The sequence below is a fragment of the Brachycentrus maculatus genome, unplaced genomic scaffold (genome assembly GCF_059751285.1).
Source record: "Brachycentrus maculatus isolate JH-2025_06_01 unplaced genomic scaffold, ASM5975128v1 h1tg000687l, whole genome shotgun sequence".
Classification (NCBI taxonomy): domain Eukaryota; kingdom Metazoa; phylum Arthropoda; class Insecta; order Trichoptera; family Brachycentridae; genus Brachycentrus; species Brachycentrus maculatus.
This window is the reverse complement of record NW_028281419.1, coordinates 242,996-266,857: the sequence shown is the minus strand read 5'-3', so window position 1 is coordinate 266,857 and position 23,862 is coordinate 242,996. Positions and strand designations below refer to the sequence as shown.

Genomic DNA, 23,862 nt, shown 5'->3' with positions numbered 1-23,862 from the left:
TGTCAGAATGACAGCTTTCAAGATTGACTGTCGCTGAGTAAATTGGGGAAAAATACATAAAATTTTAAAAGTTTCACAGAAAATCATGAAAGCTTTAGTTTTTGGAAAATGTTAATAAATTATTTTTACTATAAATTAATAAAAATAGAGTGATGTTTGTGTTATTATTATTTACAAAAATACTTTAAGATGAAGAGATGGGCACTTCTTGAAATAGATAGACTACTTTTATATTTTACTACTTTTGCTGAAAAATAATAAAAAAAGGAACACTAATTTAATGGTTTCCATATTATTTATTATAATGATTAAAGATAATACTTGTTTTTATACGACTTGAGTTTTATTAAAGACTATTTGTTTCGGAAGCTAAACTTCCATCATTCAGGTCTTGTTAATAATTATTATTATTATAATTATTATAGAGTATTTAATGTAAAATGACCTCATACATTTTCCATCATAATTAGTTTCCATCAATTTCTGGTTCAATTATTTTTGTCCTGTATTACCTGAAAAAAAAACAGCCCTTTGTTTGCGATATTCGATGGAAAGTATTGTTTCGGTCACTAATCATTAGATCCACTATTTCTCCTGGGTGCATTGGAGCTCTGACGTCACGTCGCATTCGGTCGTTGTGTGTGTCCGGGTGGGGGAAGATTTATCGAACAGGGTATTTTTCCGTTTGTGACGTTTGTTTAGATGCCACCAATTCGGAACCATTTTGCAAATGGCCGCCTGCAGCGCTTCATCTGCCCACTTTCCCAGTATTCCCGTTTCCCAGTATATGGTATGTACGTAAATCCCCCGGGAGCGGAATCACCAATTTCAAACGAGAAATATCATATTATTATTGCCAAACCTGAATAAATTGCAGCCTTTTTATTGTTTAATTCTTACTTATTTTATAAAATTTTATTAATGGCTGTAGATAATTTGCATTTAAATAAATTCTTTTAACCCTTTTCCCCACCCATTGCAGCAAGCAAGCATTTTTAATTTAAGCAAAACATAAATTAAAAAAAGTGACTGCCATCTCAATTAAGTAATGAGAAAATAATATTCTTCAAAACAGTTTTACAATATGTTGTTGTATAGATGTAATTGAAATAAATGCGTACGTGCGTAATACCAAAGTGCTGAAGATCCCAGTTCGATTCTCAGGAGTGTCAAAATAAATATTAATGTTTTTTTTTAATGTTAATTGAATATTAACACTGGACTGGTATCTGTAGCTGATCACATTTCTTTCGCGTATTTAACGATCAAGATAGCATCGCTTATATACAGTGCTGTGCCTTATGCACCATTGTATGGGGATGAATGTTCTTCAACTTCAAACCCCTTATCCGCAACCCAGTGGCGCATAGGGCACTGTATCATATAAACGCAGTGTTATCTTGATCTTTGACTCATGAAGGAAAGGTGATAAGCCTTCCGCTTCAGGTACCAGTCCAGGGTACCTAATATTGAGTAAATATTAGAGTAAAAAAATCACTTATATTTAATTGACCCCCACCCCGAGAATCGAACCCGGGACATTCAGAACGGTAGCAGAGCGTGCTGACCATTACACTATGGAGGCGGACAGAATGTTAGAAGAAGAAAAATTAAACCAGGATGATTTAATGGTTAAAATGACATATTACACAGGTGAACAGTTTATTTGTTTTACATATTTAGAACCTAGCAGGTGATACTTTATATATTTATAAATCTTTTGGGCCATTCGGCAAATTGTTGAATAACCTCGATATTATTTAAGAGTTATTTTAAGAGTGTGGGTTTGGATTTGATACAAAACCACACATTTTTCTTGTCAGAGCTTGGTTCAGATTGCAATTTTCTAAACCTTGTGGAATAATAGAGAAGAAACGTAACAATGGACCATTCTCGAAATCGGGTTCAGGTCACGGATACAAAACACTATTTTCATCTTAATGAAGTAGCTCCTAGCCATCTTAATGCGAACCGTTACTTTTTGAGACTGATTTTTTATGCCAATAACTCGACTTCCTGAGCATTTGTGTTGACATATATTGTACCAATAAACTTATATCCAATCAATTCAAATTTAATAAAAAAAATCTTCTTTTTTATGCACATGGATACTTAGTCTATTAGATTAGGGAGATTTTTTCGGACAGATTTTCTCATATTTCAACGAGTATTGCTTCTAACATATGTACATAAAAAGGTACCGCCAAGGTGACGTGTGCTGTGTGTGGTGTGTGAAGTTCAAAAGCTGCACTTTTATTCTTGAAATATGTTTGAATAAATGTTTTTTAAATTAGAAAAACAACTTTATTAATAAATAGAGTATATTAATTAATGTTTTTACGTAGTTTAAACGGAGAAATTGGGGCAAACGGGTCATCACACTTAAATGAAAAAAAATATTTTAAGCCTCAACTATCATCAACTATGTTCTTCTTTTTTGTTTATGTTGCTTCATAAAAATTAGATATTCTGCAACAAAACTATTTAATTGTAAATTTAAATGTGTTGATGCTAATATATAGGTCTCAATATTCAAATAAAAAAATCATAATGTCAACTTATTTTATTAGTAAACGTTTATTTTTGTAATGTCATCAATTGATTCGGCGGTCATTTTATCTTAAATTACAATATCTTCCCTTTTTTAACTTAAATTTCCCCTAACTATACGAATATTTCATATTCTTATTCTTCTATTATGACATGCGCATCGATGCATTCCACATCATTGACGGTGTTTGAAAATGATGCGGGATGCTTCGAGACACAATTGTAAAAAAAGCGCCATATAATAGTGTTTTTAATGTATTATTTTAAATGAACAGGTAAAAGGACTTTATTATTCGTAGTAATTTCTGAGTTAAGTTAAATGGTGATCTTAATAAAACAATATTAAAAAAATCTGTTTTATTTATATACGAAACAACATATAAAGTTTCGTTACATAAAAATGTTTAAAATGATGCAAATATACGATGATCTAGTTTAATATAATGAAAAATTTCAACCTATTTTATTTGTAGATGTCATGATAAAAGTTGATATTTTATCATATTTTGCTTACGTGACCTTAATTTTCCCGTTCTCCTTTACAGCAAACATAATATATATGTTCCTATGAATACATTTATGTACATATATGTACGTACGAAAATGTGTACAATTTATTGTTGAATTCTTGAAAAAGTAAGAAATAGAATTTCTTCTTTGAAATCCTACATAGGTTTTTCACATAATGCTGGCTTTATTTTCGTCAGTTTTGGAAAAGAGTTTTTTCCACAAAAGTGGAAGCCAATCCATCAATCGCTTTCGCACGAATAGAATGAAAGTGGTTGAATATATTTAAGATATATTTTTTTCGATTTAAAAAAAAAAATGCCAATATATTTTTAAGACAGATTTTTTTTCGATTATAAAAAATCTAATATATTTTTGTTGGTTTTTATAAACGTATTGAAAATTATAAATTCAATAAAAATACCGCGATACTTTGAGAAAATACTCGAGAGCAGAGAGTTATTATTTTAGAATAAATTTTCCATGTTTTATTAAAAGATACATTTTGGCAATTGAGTACACGAAAACACGATACTTGTCAAAAATAAAGAAAATAGTCAATTATTAAAATTTATACATTATCGATCCTTTTTCGTCTTCGTAGTGTATTGGTTAGAGCGCTTATCTATGGTGATGGAGGCCTCGGATTTTAATTCTAGAGGAGGGTTATAATAAATATTCGTGATTTTATTTATTCGATATTTATTTAATATTAAACTTGACCTATAGCGCAGGATTAATAACATTTCCTTAATTTTAGAAGTGATTAAGATAACACTACGTTAGTAAGTTGCAGAGTCTTTTGCAGACAGTGTGTTGTTAATGTAAGAAGAAAAAATTGTGAACATGGATGAGATTTTAAAGGTATCTCAACTTGATATGAAACATGTATCGTTATTTCCTTTTTTAATGAAAGAAGATGAAAGTCTGAGTATCCCAGAGCTTCAAATATCAGGTTATAAGCCCTTGGATGCATACACTTACATATTTTTTCATAAAAAAGGAAAAAGGTACATGTTTCATAGTAGGTTAAAACACCTTTAAAAAACTCACAAAACGTCAAAACAATATTATTTTCATTAACGTTCGGTGGCTTATTTTTCAAAAAAATTGAATCATATGATTATAGAATAAAATAACGAATATGTACAACAGTTTTTTCACGTGAATTTTATTTGATCAGCAATGGGTTTCGTCGTAACCGACATCATCAGACTGGTGATATCGGCTACGACGAAACCCGGTTGCTGGTCAAATAAAATGTCATGGAAAAACTACAAAGTTGTTATTTTATTCTATGAAATGCAGTTTCATCAAGAAATGTCTGTACAAAACTTAAATCATATGATTATTTTAACCTTTTGCGACTTACTATCAAAAAGCATTTAATCAACTCGCTTCATTAATCTTAACAAAGAAGAATAATCAGTACTAAGTACCATTTGAGTACAGTACAATATTTCTTGAATGTTTTTCGCAGATACTTTTATAAAACAGTACAATATTTTGATATTGGAAATAGCTACAATCTGATTAACTCCTAGTGAATAAATACAATCATAAATATTTTAGACAGCTAACATTACGAACAGAAAGCGTTATTTACGTCACCTTTTGTTTCCAGGTTCCTCCGATTCCCGACTTCCACCGTGTCCTGTTATATATCCTGCAACAATCGGAAGTGGCACTGGTGCGCATGCCACCCGCAGGGAGGACTTCCGGTCAGCGGGGGGGCTCCTCACTTCCGGCATCAATCGCTTTTCTGCTAGTTTCCTGTGCCGTTTCTCATACTGCAGTTTCGATAGGTAGATGGAAGCAATTACTGAAAAAAAACAGAATTTAATTTTAAAATTCTGCCGCAATAAATAGAGGAGATAACTGGCAAATGAAAAATATATTTTCTATTTTTTTAATAAATTGATTAAATGATATTTGTACACGTCGCTTAAAAAGTCATTAAACTAAATATTCTTAAAATGAAGTAACTTTTACGAAGACACACACACACACACACACACACACATATATGGTACATAAGTTCATTTCATTAATTCAAACCCGTATCCGCATCCGATGGTGCATAGGGCACTGCATCATGTTCGTTAACACACAGTGTAATCTTGTTCGTTAACACATGAAGGAAAGGTAATCAGCCTTTGCTTCAGGTACCAGTCGAGGGTAATATTGAATTAATAAACATATAAATGAATATCAAAGCAACACCATTTAAAAAATAATAAAAATATTGATCAAAATGTTGGATACGTAGTTTGAAATATAAATATTCTCTAAATATGATACTTTTAGTGTATTATTATTTATTAATAGGAAGCGTAGTATATAAAATAACAAGAAGTGGAGTGTGTCCAATGGTGTGGATTATCTCTAATTATTGGAGAGTTTTGTCATATGATTTTTGACAAATTCTTCTTCATCTATGTTGAAATGTCAAAAAATTAATTTTAAATACAGTAATTTTGATAAAGTGAGATTGTTGGCAGGTAAAAAATAATCCGAATTCGATTAAATCAGAAATAAAATAATGCCAACGCAATATATAAAAAAACACATATTCCATTTATATGAGTAGGTGGATTAATATTGAATTTTAAGTGCCGTAACATCTTCTAGCCCGGGGTAAGTACGGAGGAAAAATCTCCCGAGAATATTCGGTAGCCTAAAAACCTATATTATTCACGTTTATTCTCACCGGCACTTTACTTACTCGGGATAAAAGCCGGGAAAAGAAAGATTGAGGGTTGGAATAGAAAATGGCCGCACGTACGTGTGTTTTCCATCTCATTATTTCATTTTTCAACTCAAACACCGCACTTAATTCTCGTTCTGTTTCTTGTTCTACACGCCGCACACAAAAAATAAAATCATGTTAGCGTACAAAAGTGAACAACGAGCATTCTGTGATTACCAGTAAGAATATGCAGCCCCCAAAAGCCACTGGGACTGCCGCTTTATTTATATTCTATTCATACTTACTACCTAACAATTATAAGTAACAATTATACTTATAGTGATGTCATATTTTCTTATTTTGTTTTAACCTTATGTTTTTTTATATCTTCTTATTTGTTTATTTTAAATATGCTTATTACCTAATGTTTTTCTCATTTATTTCTTTTAAATATGCTTTTTGTGGCTATTTATTATACCTGTTCATTGTTTTTATATTTTGCCATGAATTAGTATTAGTTTTGGTTATTTAAAAAAATCTTTTTTGTTACATTATTATGTCTGTTCCAGTCTTGTTAACCTCAATCCCATGTCCCAAAATGAGAAATAGAAATTGCTCATCGGGAATATTATACACATATATGACTTTTGTATCTAATATGTTTTGAAATAAATAAATGAATATAGTATCAGGAGGCAGATCTATCAGTAGCTTCATTGATGCTAAATGCATCGAAACACGTGTGACAATAGATTTGAATAAAAAGTGGTATGTATAAAGTATAATTAAATATGTATCCCCAATAAAAGTTGATCGATCCAGCATTTAAAGTCAATCTTCCTTTCTCATGTAAAAAAATCCTTTTTATTCCAACATTTTTAAATTATCTCCTCTTTTCATGAAATATCTGTTTTAATCAAACATAATATTTTCCAAGCACAGGACTGAATACTTTGGCCTCAAAATAATACTACGATAGGGGTAAAATATGGATATACACATATATTCATGCATGTTAATAGAAAAGAAGAAAAGTCCAACATAAGACTGATAAATTTTGCAAAAATTTACCGTATAATATTACATTTACAATTATAAGTTTGTAATATGTTAAAATTTTGGTAATAACTCGAGTCTGGCTAAAACACCCAAAATGGGTAAAAAGCCATTGAAAAGAAGATGAAGAAAATTTGGTATTTCACAATAGATATTTTCATAAAAATATTTCAGTAAAAAGAAATTAAATATAATTTGGCCACTAAGATTTTTTTAAATTTCCATCACTTAGTAATTATTAAAATGTAATTTATTTTAAAACATATTTTTTTTAGACAATTCGTTCATTTTTCGTTCATTATTTATAGAAAAATGTTTGAAAATATTTAAAACAAAATAAATAAATAAATATCCCATAGTTTAAATAGATTTTGGTAAACATAAACCGTTAATACTTAATTTGCATATAATTATTTGGCTAAGACCATGGTTCCTATGTGAGAATTAAGGAGGCTCATGTTAATGATTATGCGAATTCGTTCGGGGATTTTGGACCCCTTCGTAAGAACCTAACCTCATCGAGATTTACATAGCCTAACCTGACCAATGAGGAACCTTTAAGCGGATCCAGAACGCACAAATGTAAAGCTGACAAAGTCCTACCAAAGCTTCCTACTTTAATTAAAGCTGGTATGGTGAAACAAGTTAAAATATGCGGTAAGCGGTATTTAGGTATAATGCGTTACACCTGACCATTAGAAAATCCTTCAGGATATGATACAAGCTCAACGCCTAACGATTAAATTCCCAAAAATATATAATATGTATAAGCATCTAAATAGCTTCGTAATAATTCAAAGGCATTCGTAATGATGCTCAGTTTATCTCATATTTTGCATTTATTGATAAATAATTGATAAAGCGGGCACAAATGTATTTCAACACTAGTGGCACATACATGACGAATGTCATCTTTTTTATTAAATAAAAAAAATTAACTCAAAATAATGATTTCCATCACTCTTAACATTTTTTTTGTTTAGTTTAAAAGTTGTTTTAAAACAAAATCAGGAGATTATTTTTTCGCCACTCTAAATTTTTTATATATCACAGCTATTTGGTTTTAAAAATTTCAACTATTATTAATGTTAGACGCCATTTGTAAAAATTATTACATCTTCTGATCGAGTGATTTATTCTGCGCCACCTTGTAATATATTTTTTATTAATCTTTTTTTTCCGGCTTACTACTAGGTGGTGCAACACTAAGTTAGCCATGTTTGGTTTACACCTTGTCCTTGCAATACATCGCCTTTACCTAAATTAACCAGCTGCTTGGCATGTATAAAATAGAACCCAGTCACGAATCCAAAATGAATGAACTGAAAAAATACCTAGAAATGGAAAGATATTTGTCCTAGTCATTAGTAATAATATCTCATTTGTTTCCTTTAAACATGCTTCTCACGTTATTTTTTTCAATGCCAATTTACTTTCCCCGTTTTTTTTTACATTTTGTCCTGTGTTAGTTGTGATTAAATCTTCATCTTTATTTAAACTTTTTTTGTGTTTTAGTCTTGTTAACCTTAATCCCAAAATGAATAATCTAAATTACTCATCGGGAATATTAAACATGTGACTTATGTATTTGCTACGTTTAAAAAAAATCTACATACCATTAAGTATATAAGTAGTATAGCAAAAATTTCAAAGAAAACAAATAAAAATGATTTTATACAAAAATAACAGCTAGCATTTCGAAGACATAATGTGAGAAAATTAGACAGTTTTTAAAAGTAATTTGTTGTATTTGTCTGTGTGTAAAAATGTTTTCGAATAAAATACGCAAATACGCGTAATCAATTATATGTAAGCATTGGAAAAAGTATTTGATCAACTTGTAAATTTATTCATTCGTTTATAAGAAAAATTCGTTTACAAATTTGATGAAATAATATTTAGTGTAAAATATTTATTGGCGCCAGAGCACTTTGACGGAAAAATATTTCCCTTTAATCTGTGTCAAGATATTGGTCGCCCATAGAAATGTTTACGAAATATCCTTCGACTGATATTTTTTTCGAATTAAGTGAATCGTGACAGATTTTTATAAAACTTCTTATTTCAATTATTTTTATGATTCTGTCCATTTCCGTTCATCGTTTATAACTTGATTGAAATCCGTCATTGGAGATGAATTTTTTTATTAGTTTAACGAAAAATCTTAATTTTGTGAACATAGTTTTTTTATTAGTTGAAATAAAAACTAATTTCGTCATTTGTATACCGATATTTACGATAATATATATTTATAATCCATAGGGTGAATAATCTAGTGTTTGATAAAATTTTACAAAAAAAATACTTACTACTTCTATTACCAATACTACTACTATCAAGCCGTTTCTGTGCAGGGATATGCAGAGAGGATGGAACGCCACACTGATAAACTCTCCTAGCTTCCTTCTCATCCATACTTCTAGTCATACATGTCCTCTGATAACGTGGACTTTTGACACCCACAGATTTTAGGTAGATTGATTTGATCATGCCAAGTCGTTTTTCAGCCATTCTCATTCTATTCCACCGTTTATATTCGCCAAATATATTTTCTTGGTCATTCTCTCGTTATCCGTTTCCTCCAAAAAATGTAAACCATTATAATATAGTGTTTTAGTATTAATCAGTCTTGATAAAGAAGCGGTTAGCTTTGAAATCGGTAGACATTATAATTAAGTTATAATAAAATACTTATAGAGATTTTAAAACAAAGTTATATTTTAATTATATTGTAAACTATTACTTAATGAGGACGAAATTTGTAGATTTTTCAATATATTCTGTTACATTATGAATCTGGACAAGGAATTTATTAATTTTTTGGTCCATTTTCCTTTACTTTTGTAATATTTTTTTATTACATCACCTTGTAGTTTATTTCATCATCCTTATTTTTCATTAACAACTAAATGATACGTATAATCTTTCGCAACTCCTGCTCTTCGGGGTTAAAGTCAACAAAAATATAGTTCATTACTCAAAATGAAAGTTTCCCTTCACATCTAGCATAATAGACATTTCATCCCCCTGTGATGATGGTTTGCATTTTTAATACGGGGATGTTTTTATTTAATGAAGGACGCTTTACGGCGAAAACACGAGCCATGAACGTGAATTAGGGGTCTCGGATCCTTTTAATGAACGCCGAAATGGGGCATTTTCTGCGGCCGTACGCAGAGCTTGTGTTTCCATCGCATACCTGTCTTGCGAGAACACCAAAGGGTGTTATCGTCCACGTCGGGGATGAAATTCAAACCCCTAACTGCCGTTCTCCTGACCCGCTCGATTCTATTCAATTTTGTTGAAATACCTCTAATGGAATGTAGTACAGTAATGAAGACGTAACAAATTGAATTTTTTAGTATTGTCTAATGGAATGTAGTACAGTAATGAAGACGTAACAAATTGAATTTTTTAGTATTGTCTTTCACTATATTAAAAAGCTTTTCCTGTAGATTTCTTTTACTTATTTAGGAATATGTTTTACACACACACACGCACACAAACTCACACACATTTAAACATATTTATATTTATAAGATATTTTTTTTTATATTTATCGTATGAAGAAGTTTTGAAATGACAAAGACCTTTGAATACGAAATATATTATACACATAAGAAATTGTTTTTTGAGATGCAATCACATTTTTCAAATACTTCTTTTTTTTGCTTTTTTCATATTATTATTAATTATTAATAACTAGCTTCATTTATCCAAATATTATTAATTGTTGTTTTCCTCAATTGAATTTGAAAATAAAGTTAAAATTTTGTATTGAATTTGTTTTTAAAATTTTACATCTCGCCTTCCTTTCAATACAACTATCAAAATTGAAAACCCATTCGAATATCATATCAGATCCAAAATCGTCCCTAATTTACTGGTCAATTTCGGTGTCGAATTCTAAGAGAATACTCTGTTTTATAATTTTTTAAGGAGATTCTCAGATCATCCAATCTTTTTTCCTGATATTCGTATAAATTAACCGATTCATAGACCGCACTAAATTGAATTTGCCCCGCGCTACTGGAGGCATGGTTTGTAATAATTGCAAACCGCACATTGGGGGCTATTCTCTATCACAAATAATAATTAAAAAGTAATATTCAACAAATTATAACCTTTTACGGTTAAACGACAATATGTTCATTTAAAAATTACTCTCAATTAACACAAGAAGGCACCTCCCCGCAAAGAAGTAATAATACGTTTTATAACATAAATGTGGAATTGTTTAATTGGCTGTATTTCTATTAATGTTACTATTTTTGTTAATGTAATGTAATGTTTATTATTGTTAATGTAACTCTTGTTTATTGTATACTTTTTTCAATCTTAAGCTGTACAATTCCCAAACAAATAAAAATATAAATAAAATAAAGCACACATATGAAAATTAACACACTTTATGGTAACGATCTCTTTTTTTTATGGTACTCTTTTTTGTCGTAATTGTCTTTTTTTTGTTTTAATATTTAAATCGTTATATTATTCCACACAATTAATGCCAAATCAGTAAAAAATAAACATTTTTTTGTTTTTCCTAACATTAATGTTCAATTTCTTAAAATATAGAAGATGATTTTTTTTGTTTCAATATGCTCGAATCGAAATCATCCAAAATGTAATAATTTAAAATTATTTGGTGAAAATGATATATATATTAATTGATATTAGTAATGTTAGTAAATAACCACTCACCGACTACTTCTGTCTACCGGTTTCGAGACGTACCCGTCTCTCGAAACCGGTAGACAGAAGTAGTCGGTGAGTGGTTATTTACTAACATTACTAATATCAATTAAAATGTTTGACCACAAAGTAAATGCTTTGAATATAAATGATATATATATATTCACCTTATGCAGAATAGCACCGTGAATCGGTTCCCTTATAAATTGATGAACCGCTTTCCAGGGAATTTGGGAAATAAATTGCAACGATTAGAAAATATATAGAGGGGGTTACTATTTGTATGCAATAAAACAATTTTTATTTGATCATTTAAAAGATTATTCGGGATATTGATATCATTATCATGCTGTAATATAGTACTCAAAACATTTTTTTTTCTTTTACTGTATAAGCATTTAATATTACTGATGTGCCATCAGAATTGACTCGAAAATACTACCGAATATAAAATTAACGCTTGTATACAAAAATGACATTTAAAAAAAAAATAAATAGACCATTATAACTGATTATATTGATATATTATAACTGATTGCCGTGCATCATTAACTCTGTTTCCAGCAATCGTTCTCCTTTCTATTGTATTTCAGGAGTCAGGAGTCGGAATCATCGGCGGGTATCTATGAAGGGATGCATGAATGTAGAAGAGACGATGATTGTTTGCAAAGACAATTGGTGTGAAGTTCTATTTTTTTCTGACCACCTCTACGGAGAAGCGGTGTGATAGTGAGTTGATTTTGATTGCATTATTAGTTAAGTTATAAATAAAAATAAAATAAAATACTGGTTTTAATACCACTTGAGTACTATATTGTTACGACTAGTTTTAAAAGCTACAGATGCTTCCATATGCGAGTTTAAATACAAAGCTTATATTTAAACCCGTAGATGGAAGCATTCCAAAACTAGTCGTGACAATGTAATACTCAAGTGGTAAAAAATAAGTATTTATTTATAATTTAATCATGTCTTACTGCTAAGTGAATCCCGAAACAATAAGAAGCAATATTTGTTAATCTAATTAACGAGCTTCAGAGATGTTTACTATAAATGTTACTTTAAAATGTACATAAAAAAATAATATTTACGTTAAGCTAAAAAAATATATTCCTGGACTTTATGGTAGCCAAAAATATGAAGGAATATCCTTTTAAATCCTTTTAAATAATAAATAAAAGAAAATTTAGCATAAACATTATTTATATATTTAATTATATTAATATGAATTTGTATCATACAAAAGCTATTTTAAATATATAAAAAAACTTTTTTAGCCTCAAATTATTTATCTGAATATGGAATTGTATCCTTTAAAAACTGTTATATATAAAATATTATTTTGAATATACACTTATTAAACTGTTTATTCATGTGAAAAAGCAGTAATATCCTTAAAAACCCGTTATTAAATTAAATTTTTTTATATTTACATTATATTTGTTTATTTATATAAATATGAATTCATATCCTACAAAATCTATTATATTATGGTATACCGTAAAGTGGGTATACTTTGCACCATGGGTGATACTTTGCACCACCTTCTGTAAAGATATTGTAGAGCTGGTCATCTCTGATACATGTCATTTTTCATTCTACTTTCTATTGTTTCTGATAGATGGCACTTCAATCTACTTTTTAGTTTACAGAAGTAACAGTCGGTCGCTATTGCTTCAATGCGTTTTTCCTGTCCGAACGTAAAGAATGTTTTCTGTCTGAAAATTGTGTCCGAAAAAATCCAGTGGAATCAGTATACTGAAACTAGTTACAACAAGTGAGTGGTCTCTAAATCGTAGGTAGATAGGCCCTGTTTTTCTCAAATGCTGTATTTTTTAGTTACATTGTCAAGTTTATGTAAAAATAATATTTTTTTTTAAAACGGACTTGTATTGACCACATTTGGGGTAACATTGCACCAAGTGCAAAGTATCCACAAAAGGCCATAGTTAATTAATTTGATGAAAAGTCTTAAAACGGCTAATACAACTTGACATGTTTGCTAAATATCTATAGGTTTTGTGTACTTTCTTAATTTCTGATGGTTTATTTTTTTCAAAAATGTCAAGAACACACAAACAGCGGCCTTATGCCAGACGATACTGCGATTTTACACCGAAGAGAGTGGAGCAGTGTTTGGAGGCCATTCGAAATGGTACAATCAGTCAAAGAAAGGCTAAAGAAATTTTCAAAATCCCCAGAAGGACGATTAACTATAAGCTCAAAGGTCAGCACACAAAACCTGTGGGAAAACCTCCGATATGTGACAAGGGCGAAGAGCAATCCTTCGTAAACTGCATAGTAGACATGAGTGAGTACGGTTTCCCAGTGAGTGTTTTTAACATTCTAATAGCCTATTTGGATAGATTTTGCAGAAGAGTACGAATATTAAAGAACAACGTACCAGGCTCTGAATGGATAAGATCATTTTTGCAAAGACATAAAACCTTGACTGTTGCTAAAACTAGTCAGTTGCTTAATCGGTTGCCATTAAAAGCTTATGACGATGACGAGCGCCAGAGTTTTCAACAGTTTTTGGAAGAAAACAGATTCAACCCAAAGAATTCAGTCTTAAAACGCAGGAAAACGATACCGATAGAACCAGGTAAGAGCATTGCTCACGATCCAAATGTCGAAATGAACGTTGACGAGACACAAATGCTACCTGAACCAACTACATCAATGATCCCACCTTCCGCATCGAAACTTCCAGCATGTCTAGCATTAACTGATTATAGTTCACACGGAAGCTTTGAGGAAGAGGGAGAAGAACAAAAACGATGACTGAAACCAGTTATCGTATTTGTTCTTCCGTTTCATTAGGACCAGTAAAAAAGAAGGTGGGAGAATATGTCGTATTTCATTATGAAGGAGAAAAATTTCCGGGACAGATTTTGGAAATAAAGAAAGACAGAGCTGTTAAATCCATGCAGGAGAGTCTCAAATCGTGGAAGTGGCCGATGAAGGATGACTTTATTCAATATTCTTGGAAGGATGTAGCGGGTTCCATAAAAGAACCGAAAATGCAATCCAAAAGAGGTTTCTTTACCGTCCCGGAACTTGACTATATTTAGACCTAATTTAATTTTAATTCCTATTACCTATGTAGTACGATATGTTTTAATATCCACCTTTTATTTTATATAATTTGAAACCTTCAGTATTGAAAAAAAAACATTTTTGTTAGATTTTTCAATATTTAAAAAAAAAAATTCTATCAAGTGTCTTATTTTTTCCATAATTATACAATATTATAATCTGCATTTAGTGAACTGTGAGCCAAAACCCTTCATAAGGTCCAACAAAACTTGTAGGATAGCCTTTACTTTGCATCAATTTGGATTCTAGTACGAAAAGTGTAGAGAAAATATCATGGTGCAAAGTTGTACTTTACCCCGGGATACTTTGCACCAAAATATAAATATAAAAAAAAAATACAGACAAACCTCAGAAACAGTAAAAAATCTGATCTGAATAGACAATTTTTTGAAAAATTGCAGCATTTCGGTGCAATGTATACCCACTTTACGGTATATAAAATACTATTTTTAATAGAATATTATATGCGTTTATGAAAAGGAAGTTTTATCCTACATGTCTTGTTTTATATAAAATACCATTCTTATTATAAACTTATTTATATGTTTATTTGAATGGTTTAAAATACAAGCCGTGAACGTTAAATATGGGACTTTTCCAGGCCAACAATAAGAACTGTAAATTTGTAATGTCGGATGACATCTTACGAGGGAGGGAAAGGTTAACATTCCATTTCACCCTCTCCCCTAAATTCTGAACGGAGGAAAATAAGATCCTGAAATCGTGATTGCGGAATCCGACTAGAATTACGTGAAAAACTAACCTCGCTTCCGTAAACGATTTTCAAAATTCAATTTATTCAAAGCTCTGCGCTGAAACGAGCTATTTAAAATATTTTCTTGGTATGCGTGTTCATTAATTTCAATGAGACAACAAAGATTTGAATGAAATACAGAAATTCACATAGTAACGTGGCTAAGCAAATATAGTTATTAATAAAACAGAATATTTTTATGATAAAAAAATCTTATTCAGTGTTTACTCGCAATATTATAATTCATTAAGCGTTCGGCTACGGGATTCATGATTTTTTTATGTTTTAAGAATATACATCTGTTTCAAAAATATATATTTTAAAGACTTTTTTTGAACTCCTTTCCTTTCAATTGCTCTTTTCTTTTCAAAATCATTTATTTATTTCGAAGAAAAGCGTCAAATGTTGCCTGGATTATAAAAAAATTAATTGCAATTTAACGTATGTTGGGCCATGAAAAATTGTGTTTGGGTATGTGAATCGAGTAAGTGAAGAATGGATAGTTCAAAATATTTTTAAGGCAAATGTTATAGTAATAGAAGCAGAGGAAAACCGATGAAAAATAAGCATGATAAGTTATTTTCAATACTTGAATGTGGTCGATCTATTCTCTCTGCCTACCTCTGTAGTAAATCAGCGTTATGATTAGTTAGTTAGGTAATTAATACTTAACAGCACTTTCAGTATGTCCAAATAATCCACCAATCTAGGTTTTCTCTACTATGGCAATTATTTTTTACTTCTCAACATAGATGAAGAAGAATATGGAACCTGGCTTTTTATAGGGCTTAAAGGCTTGTCAAGTAATCATTTTACACACGTGCAACATTCACCATTTTATCCATTATTGAAAACCGAGTTTACTAGAGCCATCTATGGTTGGTTGGAAACCGGTATTTATGAAGTAGTGTTTCTATACAATGCGAACGATGAAAGATAAGAAGAATGTTATATTATCGTACCTCAAAGTTAACAGTGCTTTCAATATACAAAGTAATATATCTACGTCTTTTAAATGTATAAAGTATTGTAAACACTTGTCTGTTTTTGCTTGGTTGGGAGATATTGCTTTTAAGCAATAAGCCAGCCAATGTACATATTTATTTTCTGTACATGAAGTTTAAATAAATAAAATAGTTAATAGTTACAAGGTTCTTGTCGAAATCGGTTGGATAAAGTGAACCAATAAAAAAGTGATTAAAGCAAAGTTGTTTTGATAGATTTATATTATCTACTGACACTTCGTGATGGAATTGCATTTTTTATATATTATTAGATTAAAACCAATATTTTTAGCTTTTTCACTTTATTTTTATTTGACCAGCGACCGGGTTTCGTCGTTACCGACATCATCAGTCTGACGATGTCGGTAACGACGAAACCCGGTCGCTGGTCAAATAAAAATAAAGTGGAAAAGCTAAAAATATTGGTTTTAATCTAATAATATATCAAAGTTGTTTTATTTTATAAACTTTAAATAAAATAGTATCAGCCTACAAAGTTATTTAATTACAAATTGTACAACTTATAACTAACTATGGTATATTTAAATAAGGCTTAATTATCATCTCTTGTTTAATTTAATTGGAGATTGCTAATAACATAGCAGCAAGAAATTGTATATTTTTCCGATGCGGTAGCAGAAATTGAAAAGAAAAGATCTCGATTTAGAATTTGAAAGAGTTTATTTATTCTGGAATAGTTTACAGGGTGATAAACCCACACCGTCAATTTGTTTACTGAAGAGGAAAACCCAAGTCCGACTCGCCAAATTGAATTGAACGGAATTGTGCCTAAACGAATGTGTGCGTTCGGAATGCGAAATCTTCCCGAATGTTATTCCAGCCAGACGTGTGGATACGGAAGCCATTAGAGTGAGATAGAGCAGGGGATGGGGCGTGTATCCAGGGGCGAGGGACAGGGATGAACAGCCCACGAAGGGTGAGATTGAGTTAAAGCCGCGATGAGCCGCGCCACTAGCGAGGCAGTCGAATTAGAGAATATAAAATTTATATGATTTGCATGTTAGTTGAACAGATTATTTTTTAGCATTAATTTTACATGTCCATAAATAGGGTAAACAAGGGTATTATTGACACTCACTAGTTATATAATAGATTTTGAAATTTGATACACTTTCCTTAAATTTATGTCAACAATATATTGCAGTATGATATGTATGATGTAGAATGCATCAAAACACGTGTCAGAATAGATTTTATATACATAGAAATATATATATATATATATATATATATATATATATATATATATATATATATATATATATATATATATATATATATATATATATATAAATATATATATATATATATATATATATATATATATATATATATATATATATATATATATATATATACATAAATATATATTTATATATATATATATATATATATATATATATATATATATATATATATATATATATATATATATATATATATATATATATATATATATATATATATATATATATATATATATATATACATACAATAATAAAATTTTGAAAGAGAGAATGACACAAAAAATGTATTCCTTAGGGTAGTTTTTTTCTAATTCTTTTTGTATTATTCTTACGTTTTATTTATAATTTATATTTATTTAACCGTTTTCAAAGGTAGATCTTGTCTGAACTATGGAAGTTGACAGGCTGAAAGGAGCTGAAAACTGACAAAAGAGCCTGTAGGCAGTTTTTTGACTACACAAGGATCGGAAAAGGATTATATACGTACATTTGAAATATGAAGAATAGACATTTTTTAATATCAAAGTGTTCTGTGTTCTGCGGGATGATGTGATAGTTCTTCATTCTTTCAAAAACAGAAAAATAAGTAAAAAAAAATAATAAATTTCTAAAAATAAATAAGAAATGTAACGACCATTATTTAAGAAATATTTTTGATTGAGATAAAAAAGGTATTGATTTTATATACCCTTCATTAGAATTTCGGTGGTTAAACGTATTGAGAAAAAATAGCTGAAAAGTTATAATGAAAAGAAAATGAATAAAATGGCATGAACTCTGACAATAAAATGATAATATTCTAAGAAAAGTGCAAGAAAATGGACCCACTAAAGAAAACTGATAACTTACATTTAAATTCATAAACAACACGGGGATTTTTAACAATAAAATCTACGCTTCATTTTTTGCATTTACATTAATTTATGTGCTACTACTACTTCTACTATCACGCCGTTTCCCGCAGATGTAGGCAGAGAGGATGTAACGCCACACTCTTTTGTTCTGACATATACTCGTCACTTCATTCACATCCATATATCTCGTAATATGTATATAACGTATAATGGTAGGTACTGGAACACTTATTATGAGGAAGACGGTAACACGCAAATGAGGACAATTATTTATTTATCGAAAATTATAAGGGCGAGAAAAACAAAGCGACGCCAATAGACAAAAAGCGAGTGCGACGTATAAACGTTTGAATTTTCATCTTATCTGAGCACACAAACATTTGTACTCCACCCTTTATATACGATTTTAAAGGAGTCACATGTAGTAGGCACGATAATGTCAACAAATTAAAGTTGATGAACTGCGTCTCTTTGTTTTTCTCGCATATATTTATAAATACAATTTTAATACACAAATTATTATAAAAAAATAAACGAATTTGGAAGGAACAATGTACATGTTCTCGGATTACATAGACTTTTAAACGCCACCATATTTTAGATTCTGATAAATCCGAAGACTTTTTCGGACGTCCTCGTTCCGTTCTCCCACTCACATTCCATCCTATGATAAAAACATTATTTTATAAGCCCTCTCTCCACGTAAAAGGTGTATGGGGTACCGCATTAGATCGGAAACGGTGTTAGTTGTGATAAGTTCTGCGTTCGACGTTCTTAATATCATCGGCAATACATTTAACAATTTTTAAAATTCTTAATTTATATTTATTATTCTTCTAACCCTTTTCCGCACCCAATGGTGCATAGGGCACTGCATCGTATTGACGTAGTGTTATCTTGATCGTTACTAACGTTAAGGCAAGGTGATCACTCCTGCGCTTCAGAGACCAGTCTAGTGTAATAAGAAATAAATATTTTGGTGTTAAATCACAAATATTTATTTTCAACCCCCCCTGGGAATCGAACTCAGGACCTCCAGCACGGTAGCTAAACACGCTAACCATTACACCATATTTATTAAAACTTTATTTATTTAACTTTTCATTAATTTTAACTTTTTCATATTTATTTCATGTTTTATAACTATTTCATGTTTTACATATTGAAGTATAAATAGTGAAACCATCGATTATAAAAGTTTTTAAAATGAATTATTGAATAGAATAATATAAGTATTATACTGAAATTTCTTAGTGAAACATCTTTTTATATGATAAAATAACAAATAACCATGCACTTTTTTCCACTAAAATTTTATTCGACCGGTTTCGTTAAAAGCGTCGAAACTTGGTCTCTGGTCGAAAAAATTTACGTGGAAATAACTAAATATTTGTTATTTTTTTAAATTAAATGAAAATGGTTGAGATTGACTTATTATTTTTAAAGGATGAGGGATTATGCATGATTTTGAGAATACCTAGGAAAATTTCCGAAAAAAATATACGTTTTTAACCATGAAACTTGTTGGTGAAATGGAAACTGTGAGTTGTAACGGTTGAATATATTTTTAATCCCTCGGATAAAACAAAGGCCGGGCAATTCCGAAATAGAAAATAAATTCCTTTTAAGGTAAGCACTTAATTTGCGAAATAAAACCATTACACGCTTGTTTGTTTGCCCTCCTAAATTTTTGCACTTTATTAAGTCTGAACTTTATTTGAAGTTAGTATTTATCCCGCGCCGAGCTCCTATTGTGGAAATACGCGCCGCCGATGGAGCGGAAAATTCAAATTCAGCCGAAAACAAAAGGATCCGAAAAAGTCAATATCGAGCGGATCTTTGTGAATTTTTATGATCCCGGGACGAATAATGTTAAAGTGATTTTATATCGAAGTCATAAGCTGGGCATACGCTTAGAGTAAGGTTAATGGGGGATTTGGCTCTGAACAATGGAGTACCCGAGCCCCGATATAATACACACATTCGTATGGGCGCAGAGTAGGCCTATATGTGACGGGCTTGGGGCTGCGTCTGAACAAAGAAGAAAAATAAAACCTAACCGTTTGAGATAAAAGGGAATATGGGAATGGCCGATTTTAAAGTACGCATCGTACGAGAAATAATAGAATCCCGCGAATATGGTTGTTGAATACGACATCGTGATTTTATTGTGGTTTCCAGAAACAAATTGCCTAGGATTATATTGGCCGAATGAGTCGAAATACCCGTAAACATACTATTGTATCTCAACGGAGTAAACATGAGAATTTTCGTCTTATCTGTAATGTTAGATAATTTACCCTCATTAAATCCATTGATAAGGTTTCTCTATAATCTAAGTAAGACTTTAAGTATCGTGCATATTTTTTGATGACTGTGTTACATGAAACTTATGTGCCTTTATCTATATAAATAAAAATATAAATGTAAGTTTGTTAAAAATTAAAAAATCTCATAAAGTATTTACCGATTGCTTTTAAATTTTGTCACAACCTAACGAAAAAACACGTCTTTTTTTAATTGCGGTAAAAGAAAACTTTTTACCTTAATGGCAGCGCCATCTGTTGAATTAAACAGCAACCTACGAAATATTAAATATTACTCATTGCGGAAAGTAAGGTTCTTGACAGTTGCCGTCACTGAGCATTTTCATTGTTTTCGATTGCATTATTATTTCCTAGATTTTCAATACTTTTAATTTATACAAAAGCGTTGAGAAGTGAAACATGTAAGAATGTGCGATTTTTATTTTCTTAATTTTTCATTTAAGGAGACAAAGCTACAACGACGTATGGCCGAGTACAGCTAGTATGTGTGTATTGATTTTTATTACTTTAAATAAATAAAACCGTGGGGGGTGAATATGGTGAGTATACGCGTGATTTCAGTCATATAAAAAGTAATACGGTACCATACTTTTAACACGATGATTGACTGTTTAAAAATTGAGGTGTCAAAAACATTTTCCGAACTTGATTGATTTTCACAGTATTAACTACCTATATAAAAGACGCACACACAACAAAATAATTATTCTTCTTTGACGGTTTTCAAATAAATCGCTCACTCCTCTCAAGAACGTCATAAATCAAAAATCGACAATTTTCAGTGGTGCATGTTTTCGGAATGCCCAAAAAATGTACTGTATCCCAGCAAAAGAGGCATATTTTTAACTTAATATTTACCCGCAACAGGGCATAAAATGTTGTTTTTGCATTTTGAAGAAAATGTATTGCTTAATTTTTTTTTAAATAAAGGTACCTACTAAATATTTTTCAATTTGAGAAAAAACCTTCAGGTTCTACCTAAAAAGATCTGTTGCACAGTAAAAAGTTCAATAAGTGGCTTGATATTTATTTTTAATCCGTTGTGTTATATTTTTAATCATTAAAAACATTCTCCTGAAAAAACAAGTTTTTTTTATTTATGACGTTCTTGAAAGAAGTGAGCGAATTATGAAACGTGTGTGATTTCGACATAAATTTAAATTATTTACTCTTCAATTAAATAAAAAATTATTTAAAGCAAGTAGAAAGATTTTTAACAGTAAACATTAAAAAAAAATTGTTTAATCTATCTACGTATGAAGGTATGAGTTTTACTTTGCCTCAAAGATAGGAAAATGAAATACTTTTTTTTTTATTTAGTTCATTTTCTTAATTTATTGTGTCCGTAAATAATTTAAAGTTACAACACATTAAAAAAATATATTTACAATATTATTTTAAAAGGCATGCGAATCTTCCAAAAAAATCAATCAAAACCCTTAACACCATTCTCCATAATTATTTTCTACGAAAACTTTTTTGTTTAAACAGAACAGTTCTCCTTGGTATCTTAATAATTGAACGTCCTTAATGTGTATTCAAAGCGAGAAAGGATAACTAAAGAAGCAAACGTTTCAGATCAGAGAATTAACTATTGATATAATTTGAATTAAATTGTGATTGCGCACAGAAATTAATTAGATATCGACAGACATTTTCTATTGTAACTTGAATATGAGACATATAAGGCAATCTTGTTTATCAATTGCTTGTAAATAAAAGGAGGTATTTTTATAAACTTTTTCAAATGTCCGCCTCCGTAGTGTAATGGTCAGCATGCTCGCCTACCGTTCTGGAGGTCCCGGGTTCGATTCCCAGGGGGGTAAAATAAATATAAGTGATTTTTTCACTGTAATATTTATTCAATATTACCATGGACTGGTACCTGAAGCGGAGGGCTGATCATTTTTCCTTCATGTGTAAACGATCAAGATAACACTGCGTTTATATGACACAGTGCTCTATGCACCATTAGGGTGCGGATAAGGGTTTTGTATATTATTTTTATAATTTGAATTAAATTGTGATTGCGCACAGAAATTAATTAGATATCGACAGACGTTCTCTATTGTAACTTGAATATGAGACATATAAGGCAATCTTGTTTATCAATTGCTTGTAAAAAAAGGAGGTATTTTTATAAACTTTATCAAATGTCCGCCTCCGTAGTGTAATGGTCAGCATGCTCGCCTACCCGGGTTCGATTCCCAGGGGGGTTTAATAAATATAAGTGATTTTTTCACTCTAATATTTATTCAATATTACACTGGACTGGTACCTGAAGTGGAGGGCTGATCACCTTTCCTTCGTGTGTAATTGATCGAGATAACACTGCGTTTGTATGAAGCAGTGCCCTATGCACCATTGGGGTGCGGAAAGGGATTTATTATTATATTATTATTATCAAATATATCAATAACATTTTTTTTCCAATCGGTTTCGACAAGAACCTTGTCATTATCAGGGTCAAACATGTACATGTTTAACCCTGATGATGATTTAACCTGATAAATATGTTTATGTTTAACCCTCATGATGATTTGACCTGATAAATATGTATATGTTTAACGCTGATGATGATTTAACCTGATAAATATGTACATGTTTAACCCTGATGATGATTTAACCTGATAAATATGTACATGTTTAACGCTGATGGTGATTTAACTTGATAAATATGTATATGTTTAACCCTAATGATGATTTGACCTGATAAATATGTACATGTTTAACGCTGATGATGATTTAACCTAATAAATATGTACATGTTTAACCCTGATGATGTTTTTACTTGATAAATATGTACATGTCTAACCCTTCTGATGATTAAACCAATTGGATAAAAAATGTACCGAAAAAAGTGGTTTAAAAGAAATTTGTTTTATTTAATGAAGACTTATTAAATATATAAAATCGTGACAATATTGCTTCGGGGTTGAATCCAATCGACTTACTTGAAATATAAGTGTTAAATATTTAAATAAATTAGTAACATCCTTTATGTGTATATGTTACTTCGATTAAGCGTCACGGGCACAAACACTGAAGTTCTAGAATTA

The 23,862-nt window shown here is 30.4% G+C and overlaps 1 protein-coding gene across 1 annotated transcript in view; it reads right to left on the bottom strand.

Moving 5' to 3' along the window:
- Positions 1-414: 414 nt before the first annotated feature.
- LOC148300608 (uncharacterized) overlaps positions 415-23,862 on the bottom strand; it is a 166,411-nt gene continuing 142,963 nt past the window's right edge. The window contains exons 7-8 of the mRNA XM_088274544.1: positions 4,669-4,879; positions 415-512 (exon numbers count right to left, since the gene is read on the bottom strand). Of these exons, the coding sequence (XP_088130670.1) occupies positions 509-512; positions 4,669-4,879 (215 nt within the window). The 3' untranslated portion in view covers positions 415-508. The remainder of the gene's footprint in view (positions 513-4,668; positions 4,880-23,862) is intronic.